The following is a 24,222-nucleotide window of genomic DNA, read 5'->3' as shown; positions in this document are numbered from 1 at the left end:
TAATAGATAAGTGAAGTGCGTTACAAACAAACAGAATTGAGAAAGAAATTGTTCAAAATACGTTTGCCCTACTGCATGAATGACAAGCACCACGCCAGACAAAAATCAGCAAGTCAAAGCAACTAAGAGCAGTGATGGCCAAAAAAATCTCATTTTCATCCTCCAACTCTGGGTTTGACAGGTAGTGCATGCGGAATATATGGTAAGGCACAAAACACACGAGCATAATCAGGACAAAACAGAGGCTCTTGACCTGCGCCCAGAACTCCTGTTGAGAAGATGAAGTGGCACCATACTGCCTGATGATCGTCAACAAAATATGACCCTGAATTCCGGACAACACGATGGGAACAATGAGGAAGACAGCACTGATGATATAATTTATCTCACGCACACCAGGGTCTTTCATCCTTAATCCAAATCTGAAGCAAGTGTGATCGTCGGACGCCTCTCCATATTTCAACCAAAGCACAAGGGGTGCAACTATGAGGACAACTGCCCAAATAGCCGCACTGGCGCCGAGAGAGTGAAGCTTCCTGTAGAACACTTGCCTCTCAGCCCGCTTGTAGAAGCCGTGGAAGCGCAAAGTGAGCACGGCCACATAGATGATGAAGGATATGTACATATGAATGTGGATCATGGCACTGACGACTCTACACACCCACGAGGGCAGGTCCCAGCTGTTTCTGGCATAGTAGTCGATGCGAAACGGGATGGAGGGCAGGAATAATAGATGGGCCACGATGATGTTGAGGACTGCGACGGTGGTCACGGAGCGCAAGTTTGATTTGAGCACGTTGATCATAAGGGCGATCCCCAATGCGCCAACCACCAGGACGACAGTGTAGATGCAGACAAGAATTATCCTGGTGGGCGAGCTTGATAGCGATACATGTCCGTACCTGATGAAAAAGAGAATCTTAAGTAGCCTAGCTTATCTTGTCAAAAGTCTTTACAGACTACAACAAAGTAAACATGCACCAGGGTAAATTCTCATTAGGATATTTTTCACTCAGAACTATGTCCTACAACACTTTATATTTATTTATTTAATTCTGCGCAAAAGCTTTTAGAGGTGTAGATTGCCCACCAAGTCAGAGAGAGGGCAACAAAGGTACTTTTGTGAGAGAAAAAAGCACAACGGTGGTAGGCAAATTATTGTGTTGTATATAACTTATTAAATGGCTTTAAAAGAAAATTCAGACAGAACCCCTCAACTTTTCAGTGGCTGGTATAATTCCCCCTACACGTGATTTTGTTAGTTTTAATATTCATATCAAGTCGAATTGAACCTATATCGATGACTTTTAAAATGAAAAATGAAAGCAATATACCCAGCTCGTGAAGAAGTATTCGTAACCGAAGATGAGGTGGTTGAGTAGAAGGAAGTGTAGTTGTTGGTGGCGGTCATGTTGCAAGAACTGTGCAAGAGCTGGTTCATCATGCAGGGTCAGGGACTAGGACTACATAAATAAGTCCTGCGCTCACCGCCTACCCAACATGATTTCCGCGCAGCATCAATTGCAGAAGAGGATGAACGTATGACATCCACATGAAAGGACGTCTCTTGTTGCTCGACATAACCTTTGAACCAGATGTGAGCTATACGCCTCCTCTTGCACCACCGCTCTATGCAGTGGGTCAACCTTCAAGCGTTTAGAGATTTGGATTGAAAGTGTGAAATCATAAGAATTGCTTGTGATTTTGTGCCGTTGAAATACTGAACATAAACGTGCCTGTTAGAGTTTATAGTGCTACTATTTAGGGGCTAGAGTCATATAAACCTGTGTCAGATCACACTTCAGTGAATGATGTGTTAGGCATTGCTTTAAGATGGGGCATTTTTGAAGGTATACAGATTCTGTGTATTGCAATGCAGCATCTTTCTTCTCTGTCTTTATCCAACACCTCACCACATTCATTTTGAAGAGGTGCCGACATGCCTTTGCGGGGAGATAAAAGTTGCACAATAACTAACACTCAACAATTGCCTCAAAAGCAGAACATAATGGCTGTAGTATAATTGTCACTCTGAATTTCTTGAAATAAAGCAACATGGACTGGTTAACTTGTTTGCATTTATTCATTTGTTCATCCATCCATTCATTCATTCATTCAGTCAGTAGGCCATGTTGAGAGCTTGCAAGGAAATGAACACACAACCTGGAATGTTGTTTGCACCAGTTTAACTGCAGAAACACCTTCTACATGGTCCTAACCCTGTGGACAGCTTTGTGTCAGATCACACTTATGTTTTGGAATGCACTTCATGCATTGTTTCCTTTCTGTGGATTTAACTGATGTAGAATACCTGGATCTCATTACCGTTAAAGGTCAGTTTCCATTTAACAATTTCCCATACTGAACGTCAAGATGCAAATATAAGTGTGATGATACAAACACTGACATAAGGGGCCCATTCACAGGACGGGACACAGGATTATCCTGCTGTAAACTGGAGATTACAAACAAATGTTTGTCTTTGTGTACCGTCAGCATCACAGCCTCTTTATATTGGGTCATTTAAAACAATGTCAAAAAGACTTCCTCTTACACAAGATGGACGTTTGGCTCTCTCCCCACCACAGGCATCAGCGGACACAGTGCGAGACACGCACAGCAAAGAAACCAGGTCAAAGATGTCAAGAGACTAAATGCAACACTAGAGGGCAGCACTGAACATTTCACAGTATCATGCCTTTGACTTGATAGGCTAATTTATGACAAAAAAAGGTTGGTCATGGTCATGAAGACACATTAAATACTCATCCTTTTGGGAAGGCCTGTGAATTTGTCAGACTGACCTTCAATATCACGACAACTGAGCAAATAGTGAGATTATTGAGAGTTGATGAGATGCGGGTCAATACTATAATGACTGCACGTGCCGCATACCTCATTATGGGTCCATTCAACCCATCTGCTGCTTTCACCACTCTAGCTATGGTACTGGGAAGCAGGTGCAAAGGGGTTCACATTCATCTCAGCTTAGCGCAAGCTCCTTTAACATAGTGCATTAAACACTAGAGGTGTAATTGTCATACATACTGAGAGGGGATGAATATGACTGTAACACAGCTCAGTAGCTAAGCTAAACTAGTTATGGTTGCAAACATACTGAAAAAGAAAAGCACAGACATAAAGGTCAAGGAAATTGTACAAGGGGAGACCACCATTGGGGGCAAAAAAAACCTTCTCCATTAGTTTGCTGTGTATAACCCCACTAGGTAGTGTTTGGAGGCCCTCAGTAGAAAACTGACCCATCCCCTCAGTACGATGGTGACATTCATGTACTGCCCCCCTTTCCCTTACACTAAAACAGCTCTATGAGTGTACTATAACAGAATGATAAACGTATACTGTTCGCTTCCTGAACACATAGTTCATAGAATTGTCAAACACGCACACACACACACACAAGCCTGTGTATTTCTAATGTAAATGGCCTATTTCAAACTCTAGTCTTAGAGCATGTGTTCAGAAGTTCATAGGAGTGTAAATAACATATGTTAAGATCCTGTCAAATTCTTAGATGTACTACATTAAAGTGCCCACTTGGTGGCGCCAGTGGCTCAGAGGGCCAGGATCCTCTTCCTCTGACTCTTCCCCATAGATGCTTTTCAGGCCCTTCTCACAGCTGCACACATTGTTGTATATATGGAATCAAATAAAAACAAACAAACAAACAGAATCTTTCAGATCCACGTCAGGAAAAAAACCTCTGCACGTTTCTCTGTACCAATCGACCTCTGCATAAAGTACAATGGGTTAATACGACAAGAATATGAAACATTTCTGAGTATTGCAAACCATCAAATTGTTATTCAACCGCTACACCTGTCAATTCAGATTCTAAAGCTCAGCAAAGCTATGGAAATCATTTCACTGAAACGGCTTGTTGTACAAGCCTTTGCCCTAACCCTTTGTTTAATAGCATATGTATCAAGTGCATCATCACGTTCTTCTACAACAGATTTTAGCACGGCTTAAAGGCCGAAATATACTTCTACGACTCGGTTACTCCGTGGTCGCGCAGTTGCCTCAACGGACTTATTTTGATTTATGGTTCTCCAACGGTTGTGGGTGTTGCAAAGCAATAATAAAAAAAATATGGCGGACCAAACTCCGTAGATGGTCGTATTTGTACATAAAAGTTGTTTGTTTTACTTTTTTTTGCTTAGATTTTGTTTAAGTTAACGAGAAATAGACACTGTGCAATGTAAAAACCCCGTTATTGTAACTGAAAGATGCGTCTGAGGGGATTTGTGAAGGGTCTGAGCCAGCCAGCTAATGTTGGCATACTACTACCCACAAGGTAAACAAGTAGGTTACATGGCAACGTTTGTGGTGAAAGATAAAAATGTAGGCTACTTGGTCTGCGCACAAATAAGTCATTTCATTGTTTATTTCGGCTGTACTCATTAGTGCAGGCGATTGTGATGTTAAACTATATTTAACAGTTAACTTATGTATAACTACTGTAATGTTAACCTTCTGGATAGCCTACTTCACGTTGCCTAACTGCCAGTGTTAATTTCGTTAACCAAAAGTTTGACGAAAAATATGCTTTAACAACCTTTTCCCCATGACTAAGACGTGACATTAACGTGACGAAAACGGATCTTTGAAAATAAAAACTGTTACTAAATCTATTTTTACTTTTGTTGACGAGACGAGAATGTTAGTGGTGGACTAACAGACAATTACAAATAGAATGAATTATTTTTTCGAAACTTGAATGTACCTTGTGCAATACATCCTTAATATCATTGGTTGAATGTTGACCGGTCCTGTATCCATCCTCCACTCCCTGAGATGCCCAGACATGCAAGTGACGCCCTAATAAACGTAATATGTTGGCTAAAGTTCAAGCACTCGGTACTGGAAGAAAAAGAAGAAGACATCTGGACACTCTTTAATTATAATTTGACAGAAAATAAAACCCTGCAATTTATGCCACGGTAAATTAGCTAACAACTGTCAATGATAACTAGCTAATGTTAACTAGTTATTAGCATATATTAGCCAACGTTAAGTCAACTTCAAAGGGGCAGTCGAGTGTATAGGGTGTCAGGTTGGACAGCTAGCTAATAATTATCGATTGAAGCCTCCCGTTAGCCTTGGCAAATGATCGCCAAACTTTTAGCTAACTAACGATGAGGTAGTATAGCTAAGTTACACTAGCTAGTGTTGTGGCGAGAATGGGATCTCACTACACCTTTTCTTTCAATCAGAAGACCGGAGACTGGATGTAGAAATCTGGAGGTTTATTGTAATCAATAAGCTACAATAAGGAGATGGTCCATGGATTAGCTCGATCTCATTGTATGAACGTTCTGCATGCCATTTTAAGGCCTGTAAATTGTGGGGTGTGTTCTATCTGGCTGTTTGCCAAAACCAATCAGAATGAACTATTCCCTCTTCTCTAACACCCTTGAGACCCCCTGTGTGTGTGTGTGTGTCATGTCTGGATCCCCTGAGTCGCCCTGAGATCCTCTGAGACCCCCTCCTCACCAGGGGTTTCTTGGAATGTGCCTGTGTCGTGACTTTAGTGCTGACTTTAACATCAGTGAATCATGCCTATGGCTAAGTTACTGCTTCCCGCCTGGTCTGCCTTTCCTAAAGTGAGACTTTCATACTGATGAGTTAATCCATGTTCATCTAAACATAAAAAATATCCCACACTAGCTAGTAAATTCATTGCAGAAGTGACTGTAGGACAGGACAGGCATGACATTAATCATGAAAAAATAAATACATATGTGATTGGTTTACATATCCTTGTGTATTTAAGCAATTGCTATTATCATTGGCTCCACTTTCCACTGTCAAAACTAGCCGAGTAGCTAAATCTATTGGTTATCGGATTGCACAACAATTCATATGAAGGATATGTGGTTGATTTAGCTCTAAAGCCAGGTATGCATAGTAGTTGTACTGTGCTATCACATCATTTGAATCTTCAAAATCTAGACTTCTTCGAATCTATTCTCTTAAAGTTTAATGATAATACTGTTAATTAGGTATTGCCTTCAAATTATTATTTACATTGAATTAATTGGAATTCAGTTGTAGGCATAGGTCTGGCAGTTCATTGTTAATTTTGGCAGCTTTTGTTTAGATCTAGCCTGTCTTTAGACGAAAATGCATATTAGTTTTAGTCCCATCGAGTCATTTTTATCCTAGTTTTCGTCGACGAAAACTCATTACATTTCAGTCTAGTTTCACATTTCATAGTCCATTTTATAGCCACATTAAACTGATTTCCTTCCCTTCTCAGGCCCAGGGACCCGCTGTGTTGTGTCTACAACTGCATAATAGTCTAGCTTGCAGTAGCCTACTTAAATTGTGCATATAGTTGCATCGGACAAGAACCTGCACCCTCACATAGTAGGCTACAGTGGTAAATAATTATGCATGTTTATCATATAGTTTACATTTGATTCATTTGAGATGCAACAAACAATTGAAATTCTACTGAGTGAAAATTGAGTTTAAAAGACACACTATGGCGAGCAAGTGTTTCGCTCTGATCGGCGCAACACATTTTCACCACATTCTCACACACCAAACAGAAAGACTAAAAAAAGATGACAGACATAAATGGAAGATATCTCAGGATTGTCCATAGATGACAAACAAATTAGTTTGAAACGTAGGCTTGTTGTAGCCCATCATAAACTCATCATAATAAAACACTGACTTAAACTTGCCAATAGTACACGAGTGAAGTGCGCTACAAACAAGAGAAACAAATTGTTCAAAATACGTGTGACGTGTAACGTGTAAACTACCGTTTACCGCATGAATGACAAGCACCACGCCCGACAAAAGTCAGTAGGTCAAAGCAGCTAAGAGCAGTGATGGCCAAGAAAATTTCATTTACACTCTCAATCTCTGTGTTAGACAGGTAGTGCATGCGGAATATATGGTAAGGCACAAAACACACGAGCATAATAAGGACAAAACAGAGGCTCTTGACCTGCGCCCAGAACTCCTGTTGAGAAGATGAAGTGGCACCATACTGCCTGATGATCGTCAACAAAATATGACCCTGAATTCCGGACAACACGATGGGAACAATGAGGAAGACAGCACTGATGATATAATTTATCTCACGCACCCCAGGGTCGTTTATCCTGGATCCAAATCTGAAGCAAGTGTTACTGTCGGACTCCTCTCCATAATTGAAGCAAAGCACAAGGGGTATAACTATGAGGACAACTGCCCAAATAGCCGCGCTGGCGCCAAGAGAGTGAAGCTTCCTGTAGAACACTTGCCTCTCAGCCCGCTTGTAGAAGCCGTGGAAGCGCAAAGTGAGCACGGCCACATAGATGATGAAGGATATGTACATATGAATGTGGATCATGGCACTGACGACTCTACACACCCACGAGGGCAGGTCCCAGCTGTTTCTGACATAGTAGTGGATGCGAAACGGGATGGTGGGCAGGAATAATAGATGGGCCACGATGATGTTGAGGACTGCGACGGTGGTCACGGAGCGCAAGTTTGATTTGAGCACGTTGATCATAAGGGCGATCCCCAATCCGCCAACCATCAGGACGACAGTGTAGATGCAGATAAGAGTTATCCTGGTGGGCAGCGGTACCTCATACCTGATGGTAGTCTCCCTATACATGACAAAAGATTGTATTTTACATTAGGCTAAGTTATAGGCTACATTAAGTCATTTTGTTAGTTTTAATGTTTATATCAAGTCGAAATTAACCTTCGATCGATTACTTTTAAAATGCAAAATGAAAGCAATATACCCAGGTTGTGAAGAAGTAGTCCTAACCGAAGATGAGATGGTCGAGCTGTCGGAAGTGTAGTTGTAGGTGGCGGTCATGTTGCTAGAACTGTGCAAGAGCTGGTTCACCATGCAGGGACTAGATAAATAAGTCCTGCGCTCACCACTGAGAGACGCCTACCCAACATGATTTCCGCGCAGCATCAATTGCCGAAGAGGATGAACGTATGACATCCACATGAAAGGACGTCTCTTGTTGCTCGACACCGGACATAACCTTTGAACCAGATGTGAGCCGTGAGTGGGTAACTATGCCTCCTCTTGCACCACCGCATTGTGCATTTGTGTATTAGAAATACTGAACATAAACATGCATGTTACAGTTTATACTGTTACTATTTAGGGTTAGAGTTATATAGACCTCAGTGTCAGATCACACTTCAGTGAATTATGTGTTATGCATGCTTTAAGATGGGCCATTTTGGAAGGTATAGAGATTCTGTGTATTGTAATGCAGCATCTTTCTTCTGTGTCTTTATCCGACACCTCACCAATTTTTTTTTAAAGAAGTGCTGACATGCCTTTGCGGGGAGATAAAAGTTGCACAGTAACACTCAACGCATCAAAAGCAGAACATAATGGCTGTAGTATAAAGTTCTCTCTGAATTTCTTGAAATAAAGCGACATGGACTGGTTAAGTTGTTGCATTTATTCGTTAATTTATTCATACATTCACTCATTCAGTCAGTCAGTAGACCATGTTGAGAGCTTGCGAGGAAATGAACCCACAACCTGGAGGGATGTTCGCACCAGTTAAACTACAGAAACACCCTTTCTACATGGTCCTGTGGACAGCTTTGTGACTTCTGTAGGCTACGTTTACTTCATGTGCATACGCATGGACACGCATTTCACTGTTAAGTCACAAAGCCAGAAATGGCGTCTCTATAGACCACATCATTAGAAGAGTCCAATACAATCCAGTGATTCTATTGTGCTGTGCACATTTCAAAGTCCCCATTACAATTATTTGACATTATTGTAAATAAAGCCTTAACCGTCCACTGAACTGTTAGCTACTAGTTTTAACCTCACTAATTTATACAGAACTAACTGTATACCAACTGCATAACCACTGTAAGTAATGTCTGTTCAGAACAAACATTTTTCCAATATTATCTTGGATATTACATATTTTACAGTACAGTGCAAAATTAATATGATCCTTTTCCTCTGTTGTTAGTAAACACATTATGATAAACATTCATGTAACCCAAACACCATTACCACTACTGAAATACCCATATTGGATATCCCTCTCTGATAAAGTAATAAATTAAAAGACTTTCATAAACTAGTGCTAGATGAATACAACTCATCTGTCCAGATACTGTACACAGGCCTAGTATGCACTCTCTTTGGAAATTTACATAGCCAACATCTCGCAGCGAGACCATCCCTCAGGGCCTGTTCAAAATAGCACAGGTTTCCTCCATAAGCGCAGGTTGAGGTTAGTGAACAATTCCTCTCTGTTAGCTACTGGTCTGGTACAACACAGTATTAGCGCTGGGCCGTAACCCACAAGCAGCATCTGCCAGCTGTGAACTCAGTGGGGGTGGGGAGTCGGGCTCGTATTGGGGCCCAACCATCCTCATTTGAAGTGCACCTTCATCTTCTTTCCCATGGACACTCTCTTCGAGGTTAGGATGTGCGTCACGATGCTCAGAAGCATCAGAAAAATGGTCATGGACATGACGATGACATAGTGACTGATGCTGGGGCACAGAAACAAAGTAAAACAATGCTGTTATCACAATAATGTATATGGTAAAAATGGTCATAATCTAAGAAGATATTAAATAAATATACACAGTATATGATACAAAACATTTTTTTTTATCCTTGATTAGACATTCTCCTAACTGTAGCATTTACACCAGCAATATACAATTTGCATGAGCTGAACATTCTGGGTAATGCAAATCTGAATGAGCTTTTAAGTACCCTCTACAGACAGGCAACTATATGGAACTATATATTTGAATAGGGAAGACCTACCTGGTGCCAATGTCAAGCCAACTTCCATAATCTTTCACCAAGAAAAAGAAGTGCTGTAACATCAAAATGGAGGTTATTAGTCTGTGCATTTCCTGGAGATGAATTTCACGTGGCTAAACTTTGCACTTCAATGTAGACTCACCAAAGCCATCAAGTCTGAGATGACGAGCACGATTAGGAACAAGCTGGAAATGCAAAACAAGTCTTGAATTAGAGAACACAAAAAAGTGCTAAGAAACAGATACGAGTTGACTTGAAACACATATGTACCTTCTAGAGGAAAGCTGAGTTGAGACCTGAATGGTTTCAAATGTACACATCACAATCACAAATGGAATTAAAACCTGAAGTGGAAAAAAAAAAGATGAATTAATTAATGATGTTACAACTACGACCAATACTAGCACTTCTTTTGTTGCTATTATAAGTACTGTCATAGATGCTACTACTGTTGTAGCCACTACTATTACAACACTAGTAGTGTAGTGTTTGTTCGGGCTTTTTTCAGAGGAAATTAAGCAAGTCAACAGTTTCAGCTGGGATAACTCCTCAAATGGTGGTCACTAATAATAATAATAATGTAAAATAAGATTTCAAATCAGTTCTATACTACGGTAAAAGCTAGCCGATAAAGACAGGTAACCACACACACCCCTATTTCCTTTTGACAGATGAAACACCAACACTTCACCCATGTCAGTTAATCTGTTATGATTTGTTATTGTTTCGTCTGTTACAACAGAGCCGTAGACTGATTTACCAACATATTTATCTGAGCACTATTATTTGGATTATTACCCACTGTTCATGACCACCCTGATCATCATTAGAATTTACAAGATTATACAAGATAAGATAAAATTGTATTAATCCCTGTAGGGGAAGTCAGGTGTAATAGCAGCAAGGTAATATGAATATAATAATAAATAAATATAAATAAATAAAATAAATAAGATAAGTACACATAAGTGAGTGAGGGGTGCATGGTAAACACTGACACAGATACAGACACAGACAGGCAGGCTTCCGGATAGACCAACTGTGTTTCAGGTGAATGCATGTCTGTGTGTGTGTGTGTGTGTGTGTGTGTGTGTGTCATGCTTTGGTGCTTCCCAGAGGAAGTCCAAAAGCTGTACCTTCCACATCATGAGGCCACCCATGACGAAGGGGTTGAAGACCGTAAGAAAACAGTACACAGAGGCCGGGTCGAAGCTGTGAAGGAACAAAGGACTGCACCGTTAGGTGGAAGAGACTGTGTGTGTGTGTGTGTTTTAGAACCACAGAGTTTTGAGTAAACACTGCTTCAGTAGAAACAGTTCTGCTTTTCACCTGTTTATAGAAGCGATATTCCCTGTGCCAAAGAAAGCTGTTATGATGAAAAAAACCTGATCAAAGTGATTAAGGCAAATTAGCACATTTAGACATATTCGAAATTGTATACATATTCAAGGTGTTTCCACAGTACTGCGTGTTGATATTTACTTGTTTATCTGTTTGTATTGTTGGTCTGAAAAAGTGCCAAGAGGATTATATTTGGTTTAAGTACACGGACCAAATGCCAACACAGACCACCCGGAGATGACCACACAAATATGTTCACAAGGTGGCAAAAGATTCAAAATAATAATAATAAAGAAATACGTGACGTTTCAGATGTAGCAGTCAATGAACCGAAACAGAATAGGAGTGGGTCTTTAGTTTGAAAGTGAAACAAATCTAAATGGGGTCCACTATATTGAGGGATTCATCCCCCCCTGTTGGCTGTTGCCAATCATTTTGCCTGAAGGAATCACTTATTCAGCTTTACATGCTATGCCATTCAGCATGACAGACCACGATACAAGAGCATGTTAGCAGGCACAGACTGCTGATGTGTGCAAGTAAAGTAAAGTACTAAAGACAAACACATGAATCACATTTATGATGAAAACCATGAGCGTGGTGCACAGTGAAGAACTCCAAAGGATACAAAAAAGTAGGATCTCCGTATGTCGTCCAGTTTCAGCTGCCTGATCTTGGTGATATCGATGTTTTCTGAGAAGTCAATTCTGAAGAGCTGCAAAACAACAAGCGTTCCTGCTCAACACCATCCCAAGTCAGAGGCGTATGGTTTGCAACATCAAAATGGAGCGCATTCACACATCCACTACATGTGTTGTCAAGTCAACTGCATGTGGTTTGTAAGATAAAAATGCACATTCACACATACAGACAAACACACTCAAACCACCCCCAAACACACACACACACACACACACACACACACACACACACACACACACACACACACACACACACACACACACACACACACTCTTGCAAGGGTGCACACACACTCAACTCTTACTGAACCCATGGTGCAAACATGGCTGCATACCTCAGTCTTGCCGAAGGCCCCTGTGCTCATGGCCTCCTGTTCAATATTGATCCACACAAACATCAGCCATGACAGCACTGGAGGAAACAGAGCTTCATATCTGTACAGGGAGCCCATAGCAGGGTCAGTATTTACCAGCACACATGGGCATAAGCACAAAAGAGACTCTGACAAAATCTGAATCAAAGCTAAATCAACTGGCCCTATATAAAAAATTTAATAAAATTACTGTCAGTTAGACCGTGCATATTCACTGAACAATCAACCAGACACATCTGTAAAACACATAGAGGAACTCTACAGTTGGACATTATGAAGCAGCAAACACAAATCACAATGCTACATCTCTCCCACTAGTGTTCTATGGATTAGAGTAAGGTGTTAGTTAGGGGACGGCTGCACAAGCTTTACCCGGTGCTGAGGAGGAGGTAGGTGGACACCAGGGACAGCAGGATGCTCATGAGCCGGTTGAACAGACGCGTGGAACTCAGCAAGGGCACAAAGAACGACAAGACTAGGAGGGGAAGTGAGATAAGCCAGAGAGGGAACAAAAGTTGAGTTGATTTGCTGATTTGGTTATATGACCAACTGCCAACTGACACCACTCTCTGTATGACTCCAAACGCTACAAAAGTGACACTATAATTGTGATATAAAACCTATATATATACAGTGGGTACGGAAAGTATTCAGACCCCTTTACATTTTTCACTCTTTGTTTCATTGCAGCCATTTGCTAAAATCGAAAAAGTTCATTTTTTTTCCGCAATAATGTACACTCAGCAACCCATCTTGACAGAAAAAAACAGAAATGTAGAAATTTTTGCAAATTTATTAAAAAATAAAAACTGAAATATCACATGGTCATAAGTATTCAGACCCTTTGCTCAGTATTGAGTAGAAGCACCCTTTTGAGCTAGTACAGCCATGAGTCTTCTTGGGAATGATGCAACAAGTTTCTCACATCTGGATTTGGGGATCCTCTGCCATTCTTCCTTGCAGATCCTCTCCAGTTCTGTCAGGTTGGATGGTGAACGTTGGTGGACAGCCATTTTCAGGTCTCTCCAGAGATGCTCAATTGGGTTTAGGTCAGGGCTCTGGATGGGCCAGTCAAGAATGGTCACAGACTTGTTCCGAAGCCACTCCTTTGTTATTTTAGCTGTGTGCTTCGGGTCATTGTCTTGTTGGAAGGTGAACCTTCGGCCCAGTCTGAGGTCCTGAGCACTCTGGAGGAGGTTTTCTTCCAGGATATCTCTGTACTTGGCTGCATTCATCTTTCCTTCAATTGCAACCAGTCGTCCTGTCCCTGCAGCTGAAAAACACCCCCATAGCATGATGCTGCCACCACCATGTTTCACTGTTGGGATTGTATTGGGCAGGTGATGAGCAGTGCCTGGTTTTCTCCACACATACCGCTTAGAATTAACGCCAAAAAGTTCAATCTTGGTCTCATCAGACCAGAGAATCTTATTTCTCATAGTTTGGGAGTCCTCCATGTGTTTTTTGGCAAACTCTATGCGGGCTTTCATATGTCTTGCACTGAGGAGAGGCTTCCGTCGGGCCACTCTGCCATAAAGCCCCGACTGGTGGAGGGCTGCAGTGATAGTTGACTTTGTGGAACTTTCTCCCATCTCCCCTCTCTGGAGCTCAGCCACAGTGATCTTTGGGTTCTTCTTTACCTCTCTCACCAAGGCTCTTCTCCCACGATTGCTCAGTTTGGCTGGACGGCCAGGTCTAGGAAGAGTTCTGGTCATCCCATACTTCTTCCATTTAAGGATTATGGAGGCCACTGTGCTCTTAGGAACCTTGAGTGCTGCAGAAATTCGTTTGTAACCTTGGCCAGATCTGTGCCTTGCCACAATTCTGTCTCTGAGCTCCTTGGTCAGTTCCTTCGACCTCATGATTCTAATTTGTTCTGACATGCACTGTGAGCTGTAAGGTCTTATATAGACAGGTGTGTGCCTTTCCTAATCAAGTCCAATCAGTTTAATTAAACACAACTGGACTCCAATGAAGGAGTAGAAACATCTCAAGGAGGATCAGAAGAAATGGACAGCATGTGAGTTAAATATGAGTGTCACAACAAAGGGTCTGAATACTTATGACCATGTGATATTTCAGTTTTTATTTTTTAATAAATTTGAAAAAATTTCTACATTTCTGTTTTTTTCTGTCAAGATGGGTTGCTGAGTATACATTAATGCGAAAAAAAATGAACTTTTGACTTTGGCAAATGGCTGCAATGAAACAAAGAGTGAAAAATGTAAAGGGGTCTGAATACTTTCCGTACCCACTGTATATATATATATATATATATATATATATATATATATATATATATATATATATAGATCTTGTATATATCATGTATATTTTAAACAGATATCCCGCTATATTGCCATTAAGAAAACCCCTTATTATGCCACCTTTGCTTGTTCACACTGATCCAAATCGAGGCGGCATAATGCCAACCCAGTGTGTGTGCCAACCCAGTGTGTGTTTACACAACATCTGGTAGCCACAGGAAGTCGCAGCTCCGACTCAGAGAAAATGTGTCCCCGGTTTCAGTGAGGTGCGTCATTTAATCAATCTGACATCATTATCAATATGTCGACAAATATAGACCTTGACTTTACATAAAACCTTGACATAAAACAGAGACCTTAGCTTTAACCAGGGTTGAACAACTTCTTAAATGCACGAGAAGATGCACGAAGAGGCAGTGTGTCAAAATGAACAGGCTACGTAAAAAAGCCCAAGAGAGCACACTACCAGAGATGGAGGGTTAAGCCAGGCCTAGCATGGAATGCCAGTGTGAGAGCACTCACCTAAAGTAGTCCAGCTAACGAGCTGATTGAACAAAGGCAGACCCTGTTTCAGCCGTAAACTGAAGTGAGTGCTGGTCAGGACATAAGCACACAACGCCACATGGACCATCTGCAACCACAAAAACCACATACATACATACATACATACATACATACATACATACATACATACATTACATACATACATACATACATACATACATACATACATACATCAAGCCCAGCGCAATTCATTACAACTGTACAGGCAATGAAAGGGCACCACCGTTACTGTTCCGTGAGTACTGTGCTGTATCTGACTACTTAATCATATTTCTGTGAGCTGTGAGACATAAGAACTTGTATGTCTGTTGCCAGGGAAACAGTGAGCGAGTAAACAGAGAATTTAAATCCTCAACCCCCATGAATCTTGAACCCCCCCCCCCCCCGCATAATGTTATATTAGAGCCCAACCTGACAGACGAAGAGCTGTCTGTCTTTTCGTGGCAGGGGTGAGAGCCTCCGGGCCGACACCAGATAAGAAATGGTGTTGAAGAGTGTGAGAGCAGCAGCACACGTCCTAAAATAAACACAAGCAGGTGTGTGTGTGAGTAATGATCTGTGTGAAGCAGAGCAGTATGCACCACCGATCCACATGGACCATCTCCAGTCATGTAGAGTGCCTTCGACGACACAGAAGGTTTCATATTTCATTGATTCTATATTTTAGTTGAGAATTGGTCCACATTATTATTTTATCACGTGCTCTTATGCATTGTTTCCTTTCTGTGGATTTAACCGATGTAGAATACCTGGACCATTACCGGCAATGGTCAGTTTCCATTTAACAATTTCCCATACTGAATGTCAAGATGCAAATATAAGTGTGATGATACAAACACTGACATAAGGGGCCCATTCACAGGACGGGACACAGGATTATCCTGCTGTAAACTGGAGATTACAAACAAATGTTTGTCTTTGTGTACCGTCAGCTTCACAGCCTCTTTATATTGGGCCATTTAAAACAATGTCAAAAAGACTTCCTCTTACACAAGATGGACGTTTGGCTCTCTCCCCACCACAGGCATCAGAGGAAACAGCGCCAGACACAGACAGCTAAGAAACCAGGTCAAAGATCTCGTCTGAGAGAAAACACACACACACACAAACACATACAATCAGATAGACACATTAAATACTCATCCTTTTGGGAAGGCCGGTGAATTTGTCAGACTGACCTTCAATATCACGACAACTGAGCAAATAGTGAGATTATTGAGAGTTGATGAGATACGGGTCAATACTATACTGACTGCATGTGCTGCATACCGTGGTCTACTGCAACATGTATTCCGCAACATATGGTGTCTTATGTTGTGTATTCTGCTGTGTGGTGGCAGGTTGTGTAATGGGTAGTGTTGGCGGGAGGTCAATGTTGTGTAATGTTTTGCAGCCTTGCTGAGTGTAATGTAGGGTACTGCATGTCGGACTGTCCGTGTTGACTCATTACCTTGGCTTTGACATACAGGCCAGAGCCCAGGGGCCACAGTCCCAGCACCAGGAAGCCGACGCTCAGCGTGGCTCGGTAGAAAAAGCTCACCACCTGCAAAAAAAAAAATCAATAACACAAACTTCCAACCAGCTGCCTATAGCCACAAATGAAACAGAACACACTATTCTGGGAAAGGGATAATGCAGTGTGCTGAAAGACTTACTACTATTCAAATAAATCAGTACCTCCTAACAGGGTATATTTGACTATTAACCAAAGTCTTACCAGTAATTCGATCCCGAAAGTAACCAGCACAAAATATCCTAAACACTTGCACAAAGGCAGGGAGGGAGCTGAATGGATCAGGTCTAAGAGAGTTCCAATCCTAAAAGAGGTGAAAGATACTCTTTATTAGATAACAAAAAGTGTACAAAAACACACAGACACACTCACACACGCCCACACACACACACACACACACACACACACACACACACACACACACACACACACACACACACACACGCAAACACACACACACACACACACACGCAAACACACACACACACGCAAACACACACACACACACACACACTTATCGGTGACATTGAGGGGCTGTATGAAAGTGATTTCAGGCACAACATTTATTTCATGCAACTGCTTGCTAGAAATTGAGACTGAATGCTCCTCAGATGCCATATTCACAGAAGGTACCATGGCTATCGATCCGTATTTGCAAAGTAGCGTAACTGTGTGAAATCAGCTGGGCAAAGGTGGTGTCTGACTGACACACACAACCAAACACTTCCTGGTGCATACACAAGGAAGCACAACCCAAATAACCACTATATCTCACCACAGATCACACAAAATATGGGTAATCTTCAGCACCAATACACACAGCCTTTTTGGTTCCCTTCAGTGGAAATGTGAACGACAAAACTGACTTTTTTTTACATCAGCTGTGTAGATAAACATCTTCGGGCATCAGTCAAGCCAGCCACATGCAAATCATGCAGAAAGTGACACACGTGAGGATGGAGAGTGCGGCCATCTTTACTCACTCTTTCACAACAGAGTACCACACAGGAACTGGAAGCAGGCAGTATATGTAGTAGGTCCAGGGACTGTGTTGGACCAATAAGAAGGCAGTAATGGCCAAGCCCATGCACATAAACACTCTCCCAAGGCCCTGGTCAGACATCTTTAAAAAAAATTAGAGAAAATGAGAAGGGGGTTGGAAAAGGAAGAAATTATTAGACACCTGGAAATCAGACCTGTATTGCACTACACAGTCACAACAGGGTTTCCGTTAGCCGGTGACTACTGGCTTTAGTTTGGTAAAATGTTTGTAAGAAAAATTGCCGTTCAAAATGTCTGGTAGTAATGCTAATATAACACATAGCTATAACGTAGTCGTAGGCTATCCCTAAAGGGGCCATTTGTGTTGACAGCGAAACGCTCACCCCCCCCCCCCCCACAAAGGGTGTGACTTCCCTGAAGTGACAACTGATTCCGCAGCTGCTCTTCTCCAAGAAACCAAGCATACAAGACGAAATGGAATGGCAGTGATGACGACACTCCACGGTCATGGCGGTGCAACTTCTGCTAGCATGCAAAGTGCTTATTCATGAGTTCAGCAAGCTGTACCCCAATTGGGCTACACTGACTAAAACTGCCTGTGTTCTGCCCATGTCAAGCCTGCCAGCAGAGAGGCAGAGGAGCGTCACTCTGCAGAATCAAATTAAGACGACGTTGCAAAGTCGTCACGTGGCTTATGCGCATTGCAAGCACAATGAAAAACGTTTTTTTATCTGGTAGACTATAAGCTACATTTATGCCATGTAGGCAAAGCCTTAAAAAAACAACGACAAACAAACAAAACAAAACAAAACAGATGTTACAGATGTTTTGTAAAAGCCTACATTTTAGCGCCTAATGTTGAGGCTTCGCTCAATCGTTAGTCTTCATCAATCATTACTGTTCAGTAAATAGTCTGATTTTAGCTCGTTGTCATTCTTTCATCAACATAGGTGTACATTATATTTGTGTTTGTAACATAGACTGTTATTGAAACGTGACCAGTAAGTTTCAAATCTGTCCGGTAAAGTCAATTCTTTCCGGCAGACTGGCAAGAAATCATCCTAGCGGAAACCCTGAGTCCCATTAGGGAAGTGTGATGAGATGTGATGTGGCCATGCAAATTAAGATAAAGTGTAGAGAGAAAAGGAGCAATCATAACAGCACAATATCTTTCATGGAGCAAACATTACAATGCAGTACAGTAGTGCAGTACACCAGTAGCATGCTATTTGTCATAGCCACTCACTTCCTAAAACTAGAACCCCCACCCCCTATGTTCAGTTCAGTTGTGAGTGTGGTAGCACATATGGTAAGATTGTCACACCACTTAGTTTTCATGCTCACAGTCTATTGCTCAGACCACAAAGGAAACTCTGAACACTGAGCACGATCTTTGCTGCTGTGCTTATTTCACCAATCTGACAGAGTGTTATAAAGGTCCTGTTATAGAGGTCTCACCAGCTCTCTGTTGCCGGGGGGTTTGCGTAGGCTGGCGTGGGTCTTCAGGATGACCAGCACCACGTACGAGGTCCAGCCCGCAAAGCCCAGCACCACACTGCATCCTAGGAAGAAGCGGTCATACGTATGGTAGTAGGACAACCCCTCAAGAGCCTGGGTGATCATCTCCACACACAAGAGTATCTGAGAGAGAGGGAGAGGGAGAGAAAGAGAAGAGCTGTTTGCGTGGGTTGGGCAACACGGCATAACCACAGTGGCATTACCAAGAAAGTCAGTGGTCACTCTTTTTTCCCCCACCACAGAACATTTTCGCACGTTTTCAAGGTCCTCTGATCAATGTGGTTAGACAAAGTGGTGAACAGTCATTGATAGAGTTGGTAGTGTCATTGTTAGTGATAGGTGAAAATTCACCCTAGTTACCTCAGGACTCCGGAGCTGCATATAAGTATATTTATTAGACAAACAACAATTGCAATCGGGCTCACTCCCAGCACAAGGCTGAAAGTGAAGCAATGATAAACACATCACACAAGGTTTATATAGACAGAAGTTTAGCTTTCAGCAGGGATAACCATGTGGTGGAAGTCCGAGGCAAGGATGGAAGTTTTGCAAGGTCGGAAGAAGCACAGTTCGACCCTTCTTATCACTTCTGGTCTAAACATGCTCTTGTACATATGCAGACTAAGTGGCACCTAATATTCTAAGTTACACACACGCAGAAACACAGAAAAGCCATGTTCCTGCTTTCATAAGCACATGATTCATACAAGGAATATATTAATACAAGGCACTTGATTCATATATTCTTAAGTAACAGTGTTTGTAAATTATCTCCATCAGTTAGTGCAGCAAAAGTACCTACCGCCTCATCAAACTGGCCTGTGTGAATCAGGGATTTGGCGTTTCGTATAAAGTCTTGTTGCTTTGACCCTGTCAAAAGCCTGCAAGTAAAATCAGAGCAAATTAAGCTTAGTCTAAAAACATATACACGTGATTGACTACATGAGACAAACATATAGTCAGAGTAACAGACCTACAGACCAAAACTAAAGAATTGATAAATACACCCAAAGATCACAATAAGCAATTTAATGAAAAGGTAAATATTGAAAATGAATGGCTCACTGTTAAAGGTTTAAAACCCTAAAAGTCCTTTTGTGTAAATCAGGGGTTATACAAATGCCTTGCAGTTGTAGTGGGCAGTGCAATATTATTGTGCCGCACTGCAAATAAGCATCTGAAGATTATTCAGACTATTTATTAAGTGTTACTTACGGGTATGGAGTGAAGAGAAACGGTAATGTGGTTTCTTTTTTCTGTGTCATCTTAACCTAGAAATTATAAAGAGTGTGACTATTCAGTAAATCTGAAGTCTTCATATTCTTTCTCTGAATGTACAACTATACTGTACCTTGAACTGTTCCAGTATCTGAAGGGAATTTGCTTTCAAGCTTTCTGCCTTGAAGTGCGGGCTGTTGTTGAGGAATTTTATGGGTAATACACCCTGTAAAAACGGTATGGAAAGGTTTATTGTTAGAAATTGGGTAGTGTCTACATTGGTAATGCTACACAACAAAGTAATTATTTATAAAGAGAAATTTTAAATTATAACTCACAACAGAATTCAGTGGGATGGGGACTCCAATAAGAGATGACATCAGGGGCGCTATGTCCGCCTACGCAAACAATCACTTCCACATCACTTTCAATACACATTTACATTTACATTTACATTTAGCAGACGCTTTTATCCAAAGCGACTTACATATGTGCGACTTACAATGTATACACATTTTACATTTACACTGATGGCACACTGCACATCAGGAGCAATTAGGGGTTCAGTGTCTTGCTCAATACACCTTTTGAATTATAGTATTTAAATGTTATTTCATAATGGGAAATCTGGGAAATACTATCTTAAATTAAGTAGCCCTTACCTGATTGACATCGACTCTTCTCAGCGTGTCAAGCTTCCATTCTAATGTGAAAAAAGGCACAATGAATCAGCATCTTTAGACCAAGCAAGTCAAGTCAAGACAAACAAACCAACAAAAAAAACTGCATTTCCACCATCTATATTCTCTATCTGAAGAAGAACATATCTGAACCCACCCTGTTGGTACTGGTCCTGGTACGGGTGTTCGGTGGCCCTCTGCGCTGCCTGTATCCCAGCTCCCCACGCCACCAGAGGGGTCAGAGTCTCCGAGGGGTGGCCAGCTCCATGGGAGCCTGCAAACAGCCATCCATAGCATTCCATTCAATCAGCCTAGATCTATTTACTGCATTGTATCACCGGTATTCATTACAATGTCCAACACAGTGAGGTAGACTGAATTTGTGCCTTGTACAGTTAAACAATAGTTTAACAATGTTCAATTCTTAACTTTTCCTTTTTTGTTACCTGAACAAGCCCTTTTGAATATATTACTTTGCTTGACCCTCTGCAAAACAAATCAGGTGAAAACTTTGGAGTGGCCAAGGCCCCTGCTGATATCTTACCCCAGTTGGTCATGCCATGGTCGGAGGTGAATAGAAATGATGTTTGTCCATCATTTCCAAAGAAGTCCTCCATCAGTGACACAATTTCAGACACCCCAGCATCGACGAGCATAATGTTCTCCAAGTATTCTCTTCATAGTGCAAGGGAAACAAATTATATATTAGTCCTTCTCCTACATGATACAATGGTTTCATTTCTTACTGGGGTGATAACGCTGGAAAAGGTGCCAAAGGACAAAGACATCTAAATAAAATCTCTTCTTTTTCAACAGTATTACCTGAGGGAAAAAAATATATAAATAAACAGAACAGAAGTGCAAAACCAAACCAAACTCACGTTGACATAGGCCTGTGGGCATGGCCATTTGTGTCTATCCCGAGCAGGTGCAGGAAAAAGACATTCCTGTCCTCGTGCAGTCTGGAAAACAGGCTTTCATTTCCTTTGGCAGAGCTGAAGAAGGCCTGTCTCATGAAAAGATAAGACATTCAGCCTCACATCGGTACTTTGCACACACAGGCAAAGACACACACACACACACACACACACACAGACAGACACGATCAAAAATACCAAAAATAGAAAGAACATTCATGACTAAACGTTTTCAGTTCACCCATTGGGTGTTTAAGAATCAGTGTTGGTAGAAAACACAGAAAAATACATGTATTATGTTATTTTTCACCAGTTTCCAGCTGCCCTTAATAAAATGGGAACACTGTTCACAAATACCTTTACTTCATCAAAGACCCAAGTGTCCAGTTTAGAGGCATCCTTCGAGGCAAAGTCCTCGCTCTGAGCAGGGTAGGTATGTGTGTAAACATGGTCCCCGCTGGCACCTACCGGTAGGCATGGTTTAGTAGACAAAGGCCCCGTAAGCACAGAAGACAACCATGATTTTGCTGTAGGCTATACTATACTGTATGTACAAATGTAAATTGACTGTACCTTTGGCAAACATTGGCAAAATATCAGGGCTTCCCCAACACCAGGTATGTCTACTCTCATTGAACACTGAGTCAAATTCCACTGGGTTCTCCTTCCAACCTAATAAGGGATGGAGAGAATAATGAGGAAAACATAAATTGATCTGCATTGTTTGAGAACATGCACATGCATACACATTCACATTCACAATGACTTAGTTACCTTTAGCAACAGCACTAACATCCTCATAAAAGCCCGCAATCAGAGCAACGTGGCCTGGACGGGACTCGGTTGGCACGTGTGTGTGTGAGATTCCCCAAGTGCCCCTTTCTTCAATTATACTCCTGCCACAGGGACAACATTAAGGTCAATACCCAGCAACAAATGAACTGTTCTAGCCCGATCCATATCACCACTTCGGAAAGTCATTCACACTTTATACTATGCATTTCAAAATACAGTGCAAGCTAATCAACATGGTTCGAGGAGCAGTACTTGCAGTCTGCCTCACTTAACCAAAAGATTAGGCTGGAGTTGAGTACCTTAGGAAAGGTGCCCTGATGGTCCCATTGACATCAGGCTTGTAAAAGCTGTCTGCTCTTAGGCCATCTGCCACAAACAAAACAAGCCGTTTGGCTGGAGGGGGCAGGGGGACATGCTGTGGGGTCATCCCATGCACAAGAGGGGAAGTGAAGTAGATGTCAAAAATGGAGATGAAGAACACAACGTGAACCACAAGTCCCACAATAAAGAAAGTCACCACCTTCATGCCTGGATATATAAGCCTCTTGGCCCTGGAAATGAAGACATATACACAGGTTAACCAAATGCATGCATGTTAACATCACTAAATACAAATTGCAATGCTGCACAATGAGTATAATTTAGTTGTGGTCCTTGAGGACAATGAGTAAAATGTAAAAATAGCAACAGCGTCAGACGTCACTCACTCATCATTTGCATTGTACATTTCAAGATTTAGACTACTTGAAACAATTCATGTAATACACAATAAATTGTTAAAGCAGAGTGTTTTTAATAGACCCTCCGAAAGAACACCTTACCTGAACCAAATCCTTCTGTTTACACTTCACCATGCAAGCGTTAAACGCAACAGAGCCCTTTGAATGAATTGGAATCACAGCGAGACAAGTTAACTTTGCTGACTTTACCGTGTGCCCCAGGGATTGCTATGCCGAAGCTAACCATCGTTAACCTGAAACTAATATCGGTTGCCACATCGTGGAATGGAATGGGTTGGGTTAATCTGTTTACAAGACGACTACTTAAATGATAAACCACTTAGCATCCGTCTTCCTGATCAGCTTACAAAAATAAATGCAGTGTTGCCGGAGACTTCCTGGGTTCCTTATTTACTGACCTTTACACTTGAGTAGCACGGAATTTTGGGTAATGTAGTTTTACGGCATTCTACATATCAGAGTGGCCTACTGTAACAGAAATGCTCATTTATGAATCTACCAGTGGCTATATGACAATTACCACTGAGATTCGGGCAATACATATACATACGACTCAATGAAATATAATGTTGCCTTACGGATACCCTGCCAACGTTTTTATGATGGAAAAAAAAACTCCAATAAAGACGGTGGATTATACATTCACGGAAATACCTGTTTGGTGGGATTGGTGATGATGAATACTGGTGGGATTATTAATTATCATGGGGAATGTTCACTGTTGGTAGGCACAGGTTCCAGCTGTCAAACCTGCCCTGCCCTGCCCATCCCAGTCTGTTTG

General features: G+C 41.6%; 2 protein-coding genes across 2 annotated transcripts; both read right to left on the bottom strand.

The window, feature by feature from the left end:
- Nucleotides 1-6,392: 6,392 nt before the first annotated feature.
- LOC116224459 (probable G-protein coupled receptor 141) lies at nucleotides 6,393-8,375 on the bottom strand. Its single transcript, XM_031584348.1, has 2 exons — nucleotides 7,776-8,375; nucleotides 6,393-7,619 (listed from the first exon to the last, which is right to left on the bottom strand). The coding sequence occupies exons 1-2, from the start codon at nucleotides 7,883-7,885 to the stop codon at nucleotides 6,791-6,793; spliced, it is 939 nt and encodes a 312-aa protein (XP_031440208.1). The 5' UTR covers nucleotides 7,886-8,375; the 3' UTR covers nucleotides 6,393-6,790.
- Nucleotides 8,376-8,447: 72 nt separating this feature from the next.
- Nucleotides 8,448-24,173, bottom strand: pign (phosphatidylinositol glycan anchor biosynthesis, class N). Its single transcript, XM_012833219.3, has 29 exons — nucleotides 23,523-24,173; nucleotides 23,001-23,252; nucleotides 22,681-22,802; nucleotides 22,480-22,578; nucleotides 22,264-22,370; nucleotides 21,871-21,995; nucleotides 21,534-21,664; nucleotides 21,147-21,263; nucleotides 20,972-21,012; nucleotides 20,648-20,707; nucleotides 20,443-20,535; nucleotides 20,307-20,362; nucleotides 19,894-19,972; nucleotides 19,032-19,214; nucleotides 17,555-17,694; nucleotides 16,776-16,875; nucleotides 16,509-16,601; nucleotides 16,049-16,140; nucleotides 15,470-15,575; nucleotides 15,017-15,125; nucleotides 12,600-12,702; nucleotides 12,189-12,288; nucleotides 11,781-11,867; nucleotides 11,141-11,196; nucleotides 10,948-11,023; nucleotides 10,082-10,155; nucleotides 9,954-9,996; nucleotides 9,812-9,864; nucleotides 8,448-9,528 (listed from the first exon to the last, which is right to left on the bottom strand). Exons 2-29 carry the CDS (start codon nucleotides 23,225-23,227, stop codon nucleotides 9,405-9,407), a joined length of 2,796 nt encoding a protein of 931 aa, XP_012688673.2. The 5' UTR covers nucleotides 23,228-23,252; nucleotides 23,523-24,173; the 3' UTR covers nucleotides 8,448-9,404.
- Nucleotides 24,174-24,222: the final 49 nt, after the last annotated feature.

This window comes from Clupea harengus, chromosome 17 (assembly GCF_900700415.2).
Source record: "Clupea harengus chromosome 17, Ch_v2.0.2, whole genome shotgun sequence".
Taxonomy (NCBI): domain Eukaryota; kingdom Metazoa; phylum Chordata; class Actinopteri; order Clupeiformes; family Clupeidae; genus Clupea; species Clupea harengus.
The sequence above is the reverse complement of the archived record's forward strand: the minus strand, read 5'-3'. Positions and strand labels throughout refer to the sequence as shown.

Coding starts and splice junctions, on each gene's coding strand:
- LOC116224459 (XM_031584348.1), bottom strand. CDS start 7,885: ATGGTGAACCAGCTCTTGCACAGTTCTAGCAACATGACCGCCACCTAC. Junction 7,620..7,775: donor ACTACTTCTTCACAACCTGG/GTATATTGCTTT, acceptor GACTACCATCAG/GTATGAGGTACCGCTGCCCA.
- pign (XM_012833219.3), bottom strand. CDS start 23,227: ATGAAGGTGGTGACTTTCTTTATTGTGGGACTTGTGGTTCACGTTGTG. Junction 20,363..20,442: donor AGATACTGGAACAGTTCAAG/GTACAGTATAGT, acceptor TATAATTTCTAG/GTTAAGATGACACAGAAAAA. Junction 15,126..15,469: donor GACAGCTCTTCGTCTGTCAG/GTTGGGCTCTAA, acceptor TTGTGGTTGCAG/ATGGTCCATGTGGCGTTGTG.